Source organism: Erithacus rubecula (assembly GCF_903797595.1).
Source record: "Erithacus rubecula genome assembly, contig: SUPER_Z_unloc_5, whole genome shotgun sequence".
Lineage (NCBI taxonomy): Eukaryota > Metazoa > Chordata > Aves > Passeriformes > Muscicapidae > Erithacus > Erithacus rubecula.
In genome coordinates, this window is record NW_027635819.1 from 1,174,297 (window position 1) to 1,190,891 (window position 16,595).

General features: G+C 36.1%; 1 protein-coding gene across 2 annotated transcripts in view; it reads left to right on the forward strand.

Annotated features, from left to right (window-relative positions):
• The window catches only part of CSNK1G3 (casein kinase 1 gamma 3), a 72,146-nt gene that overhangs the window by 9,058 nt on the left and 46,493 nt on the right, over positions 1 to 16,595 (forward strand). For both annotated transcript variants that reach the window (XM_079331551.1, XM_079331552.1), the window contains exons 2-4: positions 4,383 to 4,439; positions 6,425 to 6,840; positions 10,461 to 10,501. In XM_079331551.1, the coding sequence (XP_079187677.1) occupies positions 6,663 to 6,840; positions 10,461 to 10,501 (219 nt within the window). In that variant the 5' untranslated portion in view covers positions 4,383 to 4,439; positions 6,425 to 6,662. The remainder of the gene's footprint in view (positions 1 to 4,382; positions 4,440 to 6,424; positions 6,841 to 10,460; positions 10,502 to 16,595) is intronic.

Sequence of the window (16,595 nt, forward strand, 5' to 3'; positions counted from 1 at the left end):
TTTGCTAAACTTAGCTGAGTCTAGAATAGGTTGGTATTACAGAAGGCAGATGTGGAAAAAGACCGAATGTTGTGAGAACAGTACTGTTGTCTGAGTTTCAGAAAGTGAAAATAGGAATCTGTGAAAAAATGAGACTTTTACTTAAAAAAGAAATGGTAGTATAGATGTTACTTGAGATAGAAACATTGTATTGTTGGAAGTTCTGGTAATGCAGACAAAATTTATGTGCACTTGTGATCTGTTAGTCACTTTGGAGTGCTGAAGAGCAGGAATCAAAAGTGTTTTGAGGCCATGCACACTGAGAAATGAACTGGACAGCTGAATTCCTGCATAATCTGTTACAAAGAGATTACATTTGCCTTTGAAATTTAGGTTATTATATTTGCTTTCTTAAATAAACACTTGCGTCTTCTGAAGTGTGAAAAACTTGATGTGATCAAGAAGTAGCAGTTACTTTGCATGTTTTCCCTTTTTACTGATGAAACTCTAGGAAGGATTCAAACTTACTATATTATATACTTTTTCTCTGTGAAAGAAATTTAACGAATGTGGGATCTGTAGTTCAATATTTTGAAAGGCAAAGTGGCAGGGAAAGGATGTGGCAGTGGTGTTTGATGGCTTGAATGTTGATCCTGCTGAAGATCTTGCTTAGGTGCATTGCCACTTCTCATATATCCTGTATGCTTCTTATTTTATTATTGTGGAGACAGCAATCCTCTCATGCAAAACTGAAAAAGACCATTATTTATTGGATTAGTTCACATCTGCTACAAAATACTGGTGGTTTTTTAAGGGAAAAGGATGTTGTCTCAGAGGATTTGCATTTTCTTTTTACAGTGTTTCCAAGGTAATTGTTTACCTAATTGAAGTCAGTATAAGTACCTAAGGGGTGGGAGAATAAAATAGTCTTGGATGAATTAAATAACTTTTGAAGATATGAAGAGCACATAATGCCAAGCTGTATTTTGTTTTTATGTTAAATTTTTTTAAAAAAAACTATGAGATCAGATGTTATTGGTCTTGGTGTTCCCCAGGTGTGTGAAGTAGGTTATACTGTGGAGAGCAAAATGAGTTATTGACGAGTAAATTTCATTATGTTCAGGTCACATATAAAGAGCACCATCTAAGACTTGTAAAATAATTTAGTAATGAGCAATTTTGATACACATTATTGATAGCTGGTGAGAGAAATTGTTTCAGGAGAAATTTGTTTGGAAATGTTCTTTATTTTTCAGAGCTGTTATCATATGAGTATATACCATCTGTGGAAGTTTTATGTGAATTATGTTCATTTTGTCTTTAGTTTTGACTAAACTGCTAATGGTTTGGCATATTTTTTCTGCTTTGGAAATCTGAGAAATGAAGTAATAATTTGGTTACATTTAATTGAGTTATGTAATGAATCACTTAACAACTTTTTATTTTAGAGTTTGCTTAGGATAATGTCATACAAAAAGTAAAGCTATAGATATATTTATTTGTAATATTAATCATTGCAATAGCAACTCAACTTTTTTGGGTCTCATTGAAGTAATGGAAAGACTGAATTTCTCTTATTTGACTAAAGTGAAAATAATGAAATCTACTCTTCAATCATTAAATGCTTAATTTTAAGTGAACAATGGATCTAACTAAATCATATACAATTTTAGAGATGTTTTCCAATTAAAATCCCAAAATCCTTTTTGGGGTTAGAAACTGCTGCCCTAAACCTTCAAGGGATCTTCAATTATGAGCCTATTAGCTGTCAATTTGGAATTTGGTAGATTTCCTCTGTCGCATGGAGACATGTATATAAAAAATGAGTGAAAATGATGCAGTTGCAACCAATCTAGAAAGAACAGCTTTATCTTTCCATGAGGCATGCAAGTAGAAATAGTTGATTAGCTATTATGATCTAACAATGAAGCTCTTGCTTTGTTCCAGATTTGTAGTATGAATTTCAGATTTTCTACTCTTAAGTATTTCTAAAGAACTTTTGTTGGTTTGGAAACTTACAGTATTTTTTCTGCAGTGCTAATGTGTTTGTAATGTTGAAATGATCATTGGCAAGTGAATGTGACTGTTCTCTGAGTTGAGGACGGTAGCGGGTGAAGTAGTCTGTAAAAACTACATGTAATGTTAGAGAAAGTCTCTTGGAAATCCATTGCAGAGGCACTAGAAGCTTTCTCTGCACTCTTCTAGAAGATGTGAGGTTTTTCTCCTGATAATGGAGATTTTAAACTCACTCTGTGGTCACTGTTGCCAGTGGGGCCACCAGTCTCCACATCATTCATGAGATCCTCTCTGTTAATAAGCAATACATCAAGGAGGGCACCTTTTGTATTTGACTCCGTTAGCAGCTGTATCATAAGGCTATTCAGATTTAGGACTGTTCTGGTTCTCTTTGTGCCAGCTGTGTAATGCTCCCAGTTAACATCTGGCAAGTTGGTGTTCCTGTAAGGACAAGAGCAGTCACTTAGTTCCTCAAAGAGTAATCCTCTGTAATCATTGTCCTGGCTAGGTGGCCTATAGTGGACTCCTATGATGACATCCACATTATTTTTATATCCCTTAACCCTTACTCAGAGACTGTCAGCCTGCCATCCCTGACTTCAGGCAATATTCCAGCTCTTCTGCCTCTCCTGCTCTGCCTGTTCCCTCCTGAAGAACTTCTGGTCACAAGTTCCAACATGGCACTCCGGTCAAGGGCTCATCCTACCAGGTGTCACTTATTCCAGTGATAGTATTCATGCTGTGTGTGCTGGTGTAGAAACTTTCTGTATATGATCCATTGTAGCTGGCACCTCGTGGACCAGTTTAAGGATCTCACTAGCACTCAGTTCCTTGAGTTTTGGCATACCATCCCAATGCCTGTCTGTCAAACGTGATTATGTCCTTTTCTTTCTTCCAATCTAGTTTAAAGATCTACCAATATTTTTTTTTTTTCCTCTGTGGCTTGTTTGCTACTGTATGGTTTTCGTAAAAGTACAGAAAAATGTTAGTATACTGATAATAGCAGTGTTGTATGATTTGTAATTACAATGTGAAAGGTAATGCTTGTTACCTAAGGGAACAGTTATGGTTGCATATTTCATTTAACTTTGTCATTCCTGGGCAGTGGAGTGTTCTCTTACTTTAAAGTTCTCGTTTATTTAGGAGTAAATCTAGAACATGAAAAAGGAATGAGGTAAATAAGTAAGCTTGTTTTTTTTTAAAGGTGACTTGCACACTTGAGTATGAACATTGTCATGACAACACTTTGGAATATGTAAGCTTTCATGTAATTACAGTGGTCTTCCTGCTGCTGCTGCAGGATCAGGCATTTGAGAAAAGAATTAATAATGAAGGTGCTTAAATGAGCTGTTCTTTTATTCTGCCTTATGTAGTGTTGTAGAGAGTTGTTGCTACAGAATAGGGTTCTTGTGTGCCATATAGTCTTCAGTAGAGCTAATTGGGATATTTTCAAACAGAAATTGGGAGAGATGTATAGATTTATAGCTTTAATCTAGAGATTCTTCTGAAAGTGTGACTTGTCAGTCAATTTAAACTCTATTGTAATTTTTCTTTCACCTTACTCCTCCTCTCCTTACTTTTCTTGGAGTCTCTACAGTGCATGGAAAAATCTATTGGATTACACCAAAAAAATGAAACTTCCGGTAGCTATTGTTAGTTGTGCATGTCAGTTACTCAGTTACTGTGAAATTACTTGCTTTACTCCAATCTTGTATTTTTTATCTTCAGTCTATACAGATTATAGATTAGTTGATAATTGAGATCTAATTGCTTTTCCTTCTATGTGATACCATTTTGAACTTTTTTCTTTTTGACAGCTTCTTTTGCCTTCTCTTTCTCTTCATACTTAATCATAGTCATTTCACTCCTTTGATATTACTTTGTGAACTTGGCTTTGTTGGTGTGTTTGCCATTATTGTGATGTTTAGTCATACTGTTTTTTGGACTAAAACCAATTACTTAAATCCTAATGATATTCCCTGATGTTGGCCTGAAGTTTATAGTTTGTGTGTTTTTATGTAGGCAGAAATGAAAGAAAAGAAAGTTAAACAGAAAAATCAAGCTGTGAAATGAGGAGGGCATGTTTTTCAGGCAAATTGACCATAACTATCACATAGCAAGAAAATGATTTTGCAAATAATTTAGAACGCTTACACTGTATGTATTAATTTAGCACTTCAGATGATGCACACCTTTGAATGATGCCTGACTTCTGAGTCTTAAAAATTACGTTGAGTCTTTGAGACATAGCATCTTCCTTAACAGTCTAGGAAAACTAATGCAGTTCCAAAAATTGTGCTTTCATTCTGTATCAGAATTTTTTTGCATGCTAAGTAATTGCAAATACTGCATAAATATCTCTTTGCCTTTTGATGCTTCTTCTCTAGAATGTGAGCATTATGGTGAAGAAAAGATGTTGCCATCAACATTATAGCACTGTCTAGGTAAGTGCAATACAAATAAATATAACCATGAAAAACTTATATTTTTCAGGTAAACACATCATGAAATATTGTACAGGAACTTCAAAACAAAGAAAGTAAGAACTACTGCCCTTATTTTGAGATAACTGCAGATTATTTTACTAGGCATAAGAGAACACCTGTGTCCTGGAGAAACTGTGACAGGAATGCTTGTGTGTCTGCCTTTTGATATGTGGTGTGGGAAAAATGTGTGGAACTCATGTTGTTTGTTTAGCAGGTATCTTAAAATATTTTATGCAAGAAAAGCTTATGCAGGAAAGCTTATAAATAATGTACCTGGAGTATCTGTTGGCTCGACAGGAGAAACGGGAAGGGCATAAGTTATTGTGCAATAGATTTAATAGGCACATTTCTGGAAATCAAAATTCATATTGTTTGTAGTGTATTTGGTACACTAAATATACTAGGATTGTTATTGGTAGTTCATCCTGAGGAAGCCAGTAACATATGGAACATAAATCTTCTTTTCTTTGGCACCTAAAATATTTAGTTGCATTCTGTTGCATCAAATATGCTGACCTTCATTCAAAGAATAGAATGATGACCTTGAAGTTCAACACACTTAATGTCTAGCTTTCTTATTTCTTCACTAGCTTTTGTAGCATAGTGGGTCAGGGAAGATTAGCTATTGCTTCCCACTGAGTCAGTTCCTTTGAGATCTGTGCTTTAGAAGGTGGCTTTAGGGTATTGGGTGGTGGTGCTTGAAAACCTGAAAGATTATATATTAGTGTGCCTGTCTTTTTCTCTTCTCTCTATACCATAAACCACTACAGCTTTCATTATTGACTGCTGAAGTCCTTTTCCCTGAAATTAAGGAAGTAATCTTGGATTGTAATCTCTGGGGGTTTTTTTGATTGCTCTCAGAATAAGCCTTTCAATCTCCCTTCCCCAGTATTGTAGTCATGTTTATTTGCCAAACAAATTTGCATGTACTTCATTTTTCAGGTATTAGATTAGTCAGCTGTTGATTAATGATTTTTTAATGTCATCTAGTTATAATCATGCTATATGTATGATTTAGTGGATGAAACTATTTATGTGGCTGGTCATATTATTTGGTATATTTTCACTACTACCTCTGATTTTCGAAATGTTGTGGTAAGCTGTGATGTGAGTAATAATATTACTTTGTGAGAAATTGGCTTAGAAAATGAAAATGTCTTCAGATCAAAATGTTAAAAATAAACTGCTAGTGGCTACTTTTAAACTAGGCTGTAGCACATGAAATGCATTTTTCCAGAGGGGGTTCTCCATTACTGCAGTCTATTCTCAACATTGAAGCAAATGCAGGAAAATAATTTTGGACAGGTACTTTGCTCATCAATTAATTTTGCCGATGTAAAGGCTTCTGAATTGTGGAGTTTTACATCACTATCATCAAATATAAAACAATATCTGGTGTTCTTGTAGCTGAGATTTAAAAACAGAAGCTTTCTTGTGGTCTTTTATTATGGTAGTAATTTTTGCCGAAATCCACGCAGGAATTAGTGTCTAGGCAGTGATGTTAAACAAGGGAGAAGGGAAGCAGGTAAACAGATTTATGATGGTTTAGGGGAGAATAAGTAAATATAGTTTATTTTTACATTCCAGGAGTTACTGGAAGAAGTCAAGTGTCATTGCCGTGATTTTATTATTTGTGCGTCTCAGAAACTGTAATTCAGAAAATACAGTCTATTTCTGTAACTTCAATAACTGTGCAGCTTGAGCATTTGCTTAAAACAGAAGATAATATTTGAAGGAAAATAATAAAATAAAAGCTTTCTTTCGAATAGCCTGGCATGAGGTGAAGTGAGCATGTCCAGGCGTTAATTGTGTGTTTATTCAGGAAGGAGTAAGAAGTTTTATGGGGCTTCTTTGTTGCCTTAGTTATGTGACTAGTTGAAGGGAAAGGTAATTTTGTACAAGAATCTTAGTGTCTTAAATAACTTCGTTTTTTCTTTTAACAGAATTTCTCTAAAGACTAGGGAATACTGCTGGTGTCCTGCATTCTGGAAATACGCTTTACTACATATACCACCAAGGTTCTGCAAACAGGATGTACAGGCTGCTGTTGACTTCTTACTGACAGTGACCAGCTGGGCACTTCATTCACGATGTTTTCATTCTCACATTGTCCAATGGGAATTTGCTTACACTGATTTTTATAAAGAGTAATAAATCAAGGTGGAGTACCGTAAACTTGACATGGAAAATAAAAAGAAGGACAAAGACAAACCAGATGAAAGAATGGCACGGCCTAGTGGGAGATCAGGCCATAATTCACGTGGAACTGGTTCTTCAAATTCTGGAGTGTTAATGGTTGGCCCTAACTTCAGAGTTGGTAAAAAGATTGGATGCGGTAATTTTGGAGAACTGCGGTTAGGTAAGATCCTTGTTTCTTTATTTCAGTTTACATTATTCAAGGCAATTTTTATGCAGTCTAGGCAAGCAAATTTCAAATTACTGTGCAGATCTTGAAACTGCTTTAAAGCTTCAGATGTGCAAGGCATATTTAAGCCATCTTTTGTGGCTTTACCCCAGCTAGTGCAAACTTCATGACATGAAGAATCTGTACAGCAGGATACTTTCTGGGACTAAAATATTTTGGCAGCTATGTCATAGTTATTGTAGCAGTCTTTTCTGACTTCCTGAAACACTTTTTTGAGGTATATTTAGGGCTAAATGTGTGAGACACACCCCTGTCCTCTGGGTCGGGCAGATCTCCTGGAGACACTGTAACCAGGTACTGCAGCATTTTTTAATACCAGCTAGCCCCGAAATTCCTTGGTGTCTTTTCTAGTGTAGTGAGGCTAAACATTGAGTTGCTGTTAAAAAGGGCAGTGAGAATCCATCTGTAGAGAAAATTTGGAATAATTCAGTTGCTCTAGTTCTCTGCACAGCCTGAGAATGACCTATGGTGTTTTGAAGAATTTGTGCAGCAAAGCTGGAAATGTTACCATTTATTAAAATAGATACTGATGGTGTGTGCTTTTGGAAGACTATATGTTTAGTTTTGGGGACTTGTATTTCCAGGATGGACAGCATGATTAGCCAGCATTCAAGATGTGTAAGTTCAGATATGTGTTAATAAATACAACTTGACACTTAATTGCAGGAATTTATTCTTATATTGTTAGGAGGCTTGAGTTAAGGTGCTTCATGTATTAAATAGAGGTGGGTTTCAAATTTAGATATTTGAGAGGATGGTGGGCTATATAGGTGTTATTTCTGTAGATCTTCGCCTTTGGTAGAATTAATACTCATTGCCCTTCAGACAATATTTGTGATATAGTGCTTGCATAAAATATATTTTTAATATAGTCCATTCTGGGGGCTGTCAGGATGTAAAGAAGTTTAGCAAATTAATACTGTAGAGGAATTAAAGACTATTGCTGCAGCTCTGATTTAGGACACTAAATTTTACTGTCTCAGTAACCAGTACTCTTGTTACTATTAATAGTTAAGCAAAATTGTTACTTTTTGACATTTGCAGTGTTGCATATATGCCTTTTCAGTCCACAAATCAAGCTGCAAAATTACTATTCCTCAAACTTTTGTATACTGACTTCAAATCCTAATTTTTGTTTCAAACCCCTCAATGAACTAAATCAAACCAGAAACTTAATTTTTCATAAAGGCAACTGCAAACTAATTAATTTTTTGTCTGTTATTTTGGTCACAAACTACAGAGCTGATAAAAAATTAATATCTGATTAACTAATTTACTTGCAGCTGTTACAGAAACAATGTATTTTATTTTAAATACAATACTAAATCAGTTAAGACTTACAGTTTGATAGTACTGAAATAAAATAGAACAAGTAGAAGGAATAGGAGGAAAATTATGAGGCAACAGTCCTGCAACAGTCACCAGGACAAGTGCAGCCTTTCTCATATTAATATGTATAGGTTTTGTATGTGTTCTAGGTATTCAAAATTCCCATTTATTGTTTGTTTTTTTTTCTAAGGTAAGATGTTTTAAATGTAAGCTACTGAAAGAGAGTTAATATTGCTATTGTAGGTTCTGAATTAATTTTAATTTTTTTTTCATTTGCTTTGATGCAGTATCAAGTACTTAGTGTGCACCCTTTCTACATCTAAAGATGTACACAACACTTAGTTTTTTATATACACTTCTGCAGATGGGGTTATGTTTTGAGCATATCTCTTGGTGTTAGACCTGAGGGACTTAAAGGAGGAAAAAAGTTGTAGAGTGATGAAGTTGTGCTCAGATAAAAATTCAGTGGGAGCTGTTGGTCTTCCATCTGAAAAGAAAGTGGTGGTCAGACTTCAGTAGTGTTTTGTAAATCAAATGGAAAGTTGGCTCTGTTTAGCAAATTACTGTGTGATGTTCAAATATTATCTTACAAAGGACTTGGATATTGAGCTGTTAATTTTAAGACTCTTTGTTATACTTAAACTGATATAGTTAAAATAAACTAATAAGGTAGAAGAGAACTTGTTGCTGTTGCAAGTGATGCATTCCTCAATACCTGTTGTGTGTGTATGGACAGATGAACAATGGTGTCATATATGTGTGTCTCCTCTGTTTTAAAGAGACAGCTATCCTGACTGACCTCCTGGAAAGTTAGTGCCCCTTCTGGTGCTATTGTCATTACAGCTTTTGGAACTAAAGATACAATTATGTAATTGTAACTGAAATTGTTACTTACTCAGAGTAAGTGATGTATATATCTAAGAAATTGAATGAGCAGGGTTCCCACGAGAGTTTCTCTTAGTGTCTTATAGGTTGTAGTACCATGCAAAGACACATAAACAACTTCAAGCCAAGTACCCTTTTTATCAAAAATGTGATCATCAGATAAGAAATACTTAGGATGCCTGGATATACCCTCTAATCCTTACATAGATCTTGGAGTGCACTTCCTTTTGTGAGTCAGATTATGGCATGCTGCTCATACTGATTTTATGTTTGCTGTTGTGAAGCCCGCAGGTAATGTAGGTTAGTTTTTTTGTGCAGTTGATCCACTAAGAGATGCAAGCTTTTAATGCATCTATTTTTTTAAACAATCATTAGCACTTCAGTATTTGACAATTGGTGTAACTCACTTGGTCAAAGCATGGTAGTGGGTTCCCTGTGTGGGCCATTCACTTAAGAGTTGGCTCTATGAGCCTTGATTGTCCCTTCCAAATCAGAATATTCTAGGTAACTCTCTTCACAGGAAACTTTTTAGACTTGGTCTGTCTTTTCCTCATTTGATTTCTTTAACAAAACTGAGCTAAACATAGGAAATTGAGACCTGAGTAATTCTACAGAGAAAAAAGGAGGATTAACATTAAGAACAGTATACACTAAATGCATTTGAAGATTGCAAAGAAACAAAAGCATTGGAAGTGACAACTTAATTTATCCCTTATCAGTTATTACTTTAATTTTACACCTATAAAATTTGTTTAACATTTTAGTCATTGCATATAGTTTGAAGTGATGCTTATTGAAGAGTTCTTATCCAGTTACTGAATCACTTTTAAAGCAGCAGATGCATTTTCCCATGTAGTGTAAACCTATCAGGAATGTCCTTGTCCTGTCCTAACTTTTAGCTTAATAAATTAGATAATTGAGGAAAAAAAAGTCCTCAGTTAATTCTTGTTTTAATTAGTGGCTGATGTTTCAAAATTACATGGTAATTTAGAAATAAATTTCAAATAGTTTTCAGCAGTAAATATGTAGAATGAAAATGTAGAATACCACATTCTTGTTATTGTGATTTACAATTTTTCAAGCTTTTTTAGTTAATAAAAATATCACAAACTTGGTGAAGTATCTGAAACTCTGTGAAATTTCCACCTCTTACACTATTCAAGGAAAAATTCTTTTTAAAATAAAGTATTGGACTAATAAACCCATATTTCCTAAGTCACTGCCAGAACATCTAGCACCTTAGATGAAAAATGTTTTGAAAACTTTATTGATGTTTAAATAGCATTTACTTGAACAGAAAAGCCAGTGTCTCACATTCTTGTTTTTATTCTTTTTTCAAGGAAAAAATTTATACACAAATGACTATGTGGCAATTAAGCTGGTAAGTTAATATTTTTTAAAAGGATTTGGGATGAGAAACTAATTGAAATTTGCCTTTCAGATGTTAATGGTTTGATTTCTTTAATTGAAACCTTTAATAGAGTTGTATGATTTCATTGAATTAGATAAAAGCAATTAGTGATAGATCTAATCGTTTGGCCATATTGAGTAAACTAGTTTTTAATTGTTGTCACTGTTTTCAAGGCTAACTATGTTTGCAAAGTCAGTGATAGTTTATTGCTGCTTTAAGGATGTGCTCTGCAGCAGTCATCCTAGTAGATTCCTTTGTTGTCCAACAAGTGGAGGAACAACAAGTTTACTGTGAATCTTAATTTCAGGTGATTACAGAGAAACTCCAGAAATTCTTGAGACTGCATGTGTTTTAATGTCCCACACTTCTGCCCCAAGTATTTTTCATCTTTAACTGCTGGTATTTACACATCACCTTGGTATACATGTTTTATTTGCAATGCTGTGTAATATGTTTACTTCTCTTGCAAGCATGATATTTTTGGGTATTATGTTAATATGTCATTGTTTGGCTTCTTATCAGTCATCAGAACTACTTTGGTAACACTGTAATTTGCTTCTGGATTTTTTTAACTTCTTGGTAAATGACTGTTTTCATAACCAAAATCTTTCATTGGTTACTTTTAGTCATGGAAGGACTTCTAGAACTTCAGTTAATTTCTTTCTCTGTTGCTGCAGTAGCACAGAACTTTTTACATAGCTTGTAGTATGGCTTAATAAAGTGAAAGCTAAACTGTGGGAACAGAAATGCATCACTTTAGATAAGAAATCTGAAAAGCATTACAAACATGTAATAAATTCCTGAAAAATACTGGTGTTGCTCTCTTTGCTTTGGAAAATACTTATTTTGGGAGTAGCAAAAGTTTTTCAAACATGCAAATTGTGGCTTGAGAGAGCAATGCTGGATACAGTTTTAAGGGTTATTGTGTGTTAAATCAGATTTAGACTCTTTTTTTTTTAACATTTCTTGAACTTATTCTGTATGTCTGGTGAAAGTTGAAAATAGTCTGAGAATTCTTCTAGTTAAAGGTTTTCTACTACAAAGCACGCATAGAAATACTTTGCAAGTTAGTGGGTGTTTTTTAAGCACTAATTACCTGATGATGTGGAGCAAGAGAACTTTTTATCTGTTTGGCTTTGGTAAAAGGTTTTTATTACATATGTGACTTAGTAAGCTTGGCTACCATTGGAACCCATTTCAGCTGTCACAGATGATGCTGTTCATTGGCAACATTTACTTTTTTAGTTTCCAAATATCTCAATCTTCAAGCTGCTTTTTTCAGCTGAGTAAAAAGCTTGAGGTAACTCAGTTTGAAGTCACTAAAGAACAAATATATTTAAGTATATCTGAGATTTACTAATAGTGCTGAAAGAACTCTGAATATGTACTGCCCTTTTCCATTTGTCCTCTTACATTAGAGGCATAAAAAGCTATAATGTCATTACAATGAAAAACATATGAAAGAATCAAAATGAAAATCAACCCTGGAGCTTGCATCATCATAGTAAGATAAAAATATGTTTCTTAGCAGGTAGAACTATTGGATTATTTTAATATGGTTTTCTCTGTTTTTAATTTCAGTATGTATTTCCAAACTGGAAGGGATTTGAGTCACAAGGTTCAGTCTGCTAAAAGCAGCTCCATCAAACTATAGGATTTCTTTGGATTTTGTATTTTTTTCTGCTGTTCTCCTATTTGAGACAGTGCCAGAACTTTTTTCTAACTGTTACAGATACAGTGGCATGCCATCCTTTTCCTTTTTAAATGCAAGCTTTTGTTTTCTCTGTCACATTTACTTTTGTGCTTTCAGAGCAGTTGTTAGGCCTATGCTTAGCCCTTGTTTTGTTATTGTAAATGAGACACTCTTAACTTCCTCTCTGTTTTGCACCTGTTGTAGTTCAAGTTTAGCTTTCCTGAATGGGGTTACTTGAATTAGGTTTATTTTGTAGTTTAAGAAGCTACTCTTGGCAGGTGTGGTTGCTGTAATCTCTTGTGCAGTATTCTAAAATTGTTTTTGAATTCCTCATGGTAGCATTTCACTGTTTACCTACTGTCTTATAAGCAGCAAGACATCTCCTGTGCCAGATGTTTTGTGCATCACTGGTAACTATATACTGTAGTGCAGGAGGACTGTGTGGCTTACTCTCAAGTGCTATGAATGGCTGTGTTTACACAGCAGCTTTCAGGATTGCTTCCAATATTAAAAAATAAATGTTCTTTACAAGTGCTTTTTGACTCAAACTGTTTGTCTTGAATTAATATTTCCCTTGTGGAAAAATCATATAAGCATATTCCTATTATATGTATTTTGGTAGAACAGCTGCAGTTCCAGAATCTTCCTCTTAATCTGTCTTAGTTCATTATTGCCTGTTCTGGTTGGGAACATACTCCAGTTTGAGAGGTCAGAATAGACTTTTTAAAGCGCTATAATGAAACTCTTAAGAACTGGGCTTTTACCAGTTTGTTGCTGTGTAGTGGTGTTTGTATGTTTCTGCTGGTCTTTTAGTATGCAAACTGATTCTTTGTGATCAGGTGGTTCTTTAGCAACAGCTATTTGGTGTGTGAAAGATCTACCTTTCCTGCTCACCTCTTCTTATTGTTAGATGTACTACTTTTGTTACGTGGTCCTGTACTTGACTTAAACTTCCTATTCACTATTCAATTTCTCCTTCTTCATCATTATTTTTCCATTTCCCCTTTGACATATTTCTCTACTTCTCAAACTTACCTCCTTTGTAGATGCCTAACCACTGCCAAAAGACTAGCTAAAGGAATTTCTGCTTAAGCATGTCATGACCCATTAGTAGGGGCCATGATGTTCATTGCAAATTGTCATCAGGGTTCAAAAAGGACACTGGACATGCTTTAGGGAGCTCTTTTTTTGTGTGAATACCTTGTGTCCGGCAACCAGCCCGCTATTTATACTTAAAAGGTGTTGGCTAACAAGCCCTTACGTTTGAAGACTTCCACAAGTGCTGGGCAGCAAGCCTGTAATTTTTACATTACACTTTAATAAACTCTCAACTCCCTCAGTACATTACTCAAGGTGCTGACTCACAAACCACATTTCCACAACTCCCCACTCCCACAATGAACTTCAGTACAGTGTATATAAAATAGAAAGAAATAGCCTTTCTTTACCCAGACAGAGGGAGGGATAAGAGAAAGAAAAGCAGAAAGGAAGAGAACAAAGAATATCATCAGTTCTTAGATCCTGCCTTGGTCTCACTGTGTGGCTGGTCCAGAGCTGGAATTGTGACGCAGTGAAAGAGAGGAAAAAGAGAGCATGGGAGCCCAGTCTCTTCCTTTCATAGTTAACCTGGTTCAGCCTCTTACATGAATGAGATTTTTTTTATGCTGTTTTGTTGTTGGATGCATAGGAAGCCCTTGGAGCCCTCCTCCAGGGAGTGAGTGCAGGCTGGGGAAGTGAGCACAAGTCTCCAGGTGGAGCAGGGAGTTTGCTCAGCACTGTGCTGCCCCACCTTAGTGAGACCCTCTCTTTTAATCACAGCTTTCCCACCAGGACAGTCACAATGTTTGAGACAAATCATGCTTGGGTTGTGTGTCCTCCACACCACCCAGTGGCTCAGACATTCCTTACTATTGGTTGGGCATATGGCTTATCTTTGGCTGTGGTGATCTCTATGTATTGGAGAGAGGGCTAGAAGAGGGAGGAAGCAGAAGACAGTATACAGCTAATTATAGTTGCAGATAACGTCTGTGCTCATCATTAAACCCAGAAATCACACCAATATTACAATCCCCATTTGTGTCACTTTTCCTACCCCATGATTTAGAAATAAAATAAATCTGATGTCCAAGGCTTGATTCATTGAACCAGTTCTTTGGTTGCAGTTTGGAATTGTTCAGCAATCTGGTCAGCAGCTTCCTTCATCTTTCCTCATGCCTCTTCGGTTGAAGTTGTAGTATTGTGAATGGTGACAGAACACTCCCCTTCTGTGCAGCTGAGCATCCCATGTAATGCTTATTCCATAATGGGTATGCTAGTGGTACATCCATCTCTGAGGGGTTGTCAAATTGAACATTGTTAGGGCATAGGAAAGGAATTCAGACACCTCATTTCCATGTAGCATGATATTCTACTGCTAGGAATAAGATTTTTCATCTGAAGTCCTCCAAGCCAACCCCAAAGGGGCTATATATTTTGTCATTCTTCAATTATAAGTGTCAGTAAGATTTAGGAAAATTATTTTTGGCTTTGTGGCAGGCTAGTTCCTGCCATCAGGTAGTACACTGGAAAATATGTGGAGTGTTGGTCCTATTACAATTGTATCAAGTACATCTATTCAAAGTTCTAATACCAAGAATGACTGTGTTTCAGGGGAGGTCTTCAGGTCAAGTGTTAGAAGTGGTAAACATCATAGCAAGCAAACTTACAGGCAACAGAAAGGATCTTAATTCCTTCCTCAGAAGTAGGCATGATAAGGCAAAGCCCTTGGCTGTTAGGTCTCCATATTCTCTACAGATTCTTGTGTTAGCTCCCAAAGTTGGAGTCTTACTACAGTAGTTCTTGTTTAGCAGGATGAAGGTAAAAGGACACATTGCTGAAACATCTTGGGTCAGTATTGCTAGGTACAATTATAAAACAACAACAACATGCAGTCAAAATGCCTGATTCTAACATCAGTCATTGATTTGTCAGAGTTCTTGTAGGAAAAGTAAAAGGGAAAATGCCTTGTCCTAAATCAATGGTTGAAAAGAAGGTACTATCCCCTGGTATGAACACAGTGCTCTTTGTCATGGGTATTGGTAGCTATCTACAAATAGCTGCTGACAGGCTTCTTAAGTCACTGCTCCAAAAAGTCTGCTAAAACTGATTGTTTTGAGTTTAGTTTGATCTGTCTTTCCTTTTGTGAAAGATACAATTGATTCAGTTTCCTGTGGCCTGTTCCTGTACCACTGGAGCAGTAAAGTGGTATTGTCTCACTGTGTGGAATTGAGCTTGGGCACTGCTTTAAAACTGTGTCCTTTTGCCCGTGCCTGGACTAACAACTTCCACTTGGATTAGTCCAAACCTCCATATTTGAGGTGGGCATACATATATCATTTTGCTTCTCCCCATTTAACTTACCCTGCAGTAATTTTGATATTTTGGTTACCATATATGGCACTATTTTGTAGCAGTTTGCTGACACTGTCCATCATCTCTGGTTCTAGTTTTAACTAATGGTCCAGAATCTAGATTCTACATCCTGCAGTTCCTCATTAAAGATTCTCTCACACACATCCTGAAGCTGTGCTGAAGCTGTGCCAGTATGACTGTGCTCAACAGCAAACAGCCCCTCTGCCCTCAGCCTCTTTTCCTGATTGCTCTCAGCAGCAAGCAGCTGTCTCCTGAGGTCTGTTCTCCCTTTCCAGGAAATCTCTACCATTTGACCAGCTGGCAGCCTACTGGATGAGGGACCAGGACTATAAGGATCATTTACCTGTATGGAAACCTCAGATTCTCAGAATCCCTTGGGATCCTCTTCTGCAGCTTCTTTCTGCGCTCCTGTCTTTCCTATAGCTTCCTCTCACTTCAGTCTCTTGCTCAGCTGCCTTTGTCTCCTTGCCCAATGCTTCTTGCCTTTTCCTTGTCCCTCATTTCTTTTGATTCATTTACTGGATAAGTCACTGTCTTTGTTTCTAAAAATTTAGCATCCTAATCTTGCCTCTTAATTTCACATATTAGTTCCCTATCTGAGCACTTGAGTAAGTCCTTGTACTCCCAAGGCCAGCTTCTCATCCCTGCCGTGGTACCCAGCACATCTCTCAATAATTTCTCCTGCCCTATAGCCTTGCAGAGCTCAAGGTGTAGTAATTGGGTAAAAGTCTCTTTCTCTACTCAGCAAATATTCCAATTTTGCTTTTTTATTTTTCTCTCTATCCAAATATCTCTGCAAGTGGTCTGCTAAATCTTGTGGATGTTTTTATAAGGACTCAACCAAGGCTTTCAAATGCTTTTGCAACCAAATTTTGTAGCAATTTGTCTTTTTTGGTTTCTAAACTTTTTAGTAAAAAAAAGTCTGTCTCATCTTGCTCTCCGTATGAACATTTTTGTAAA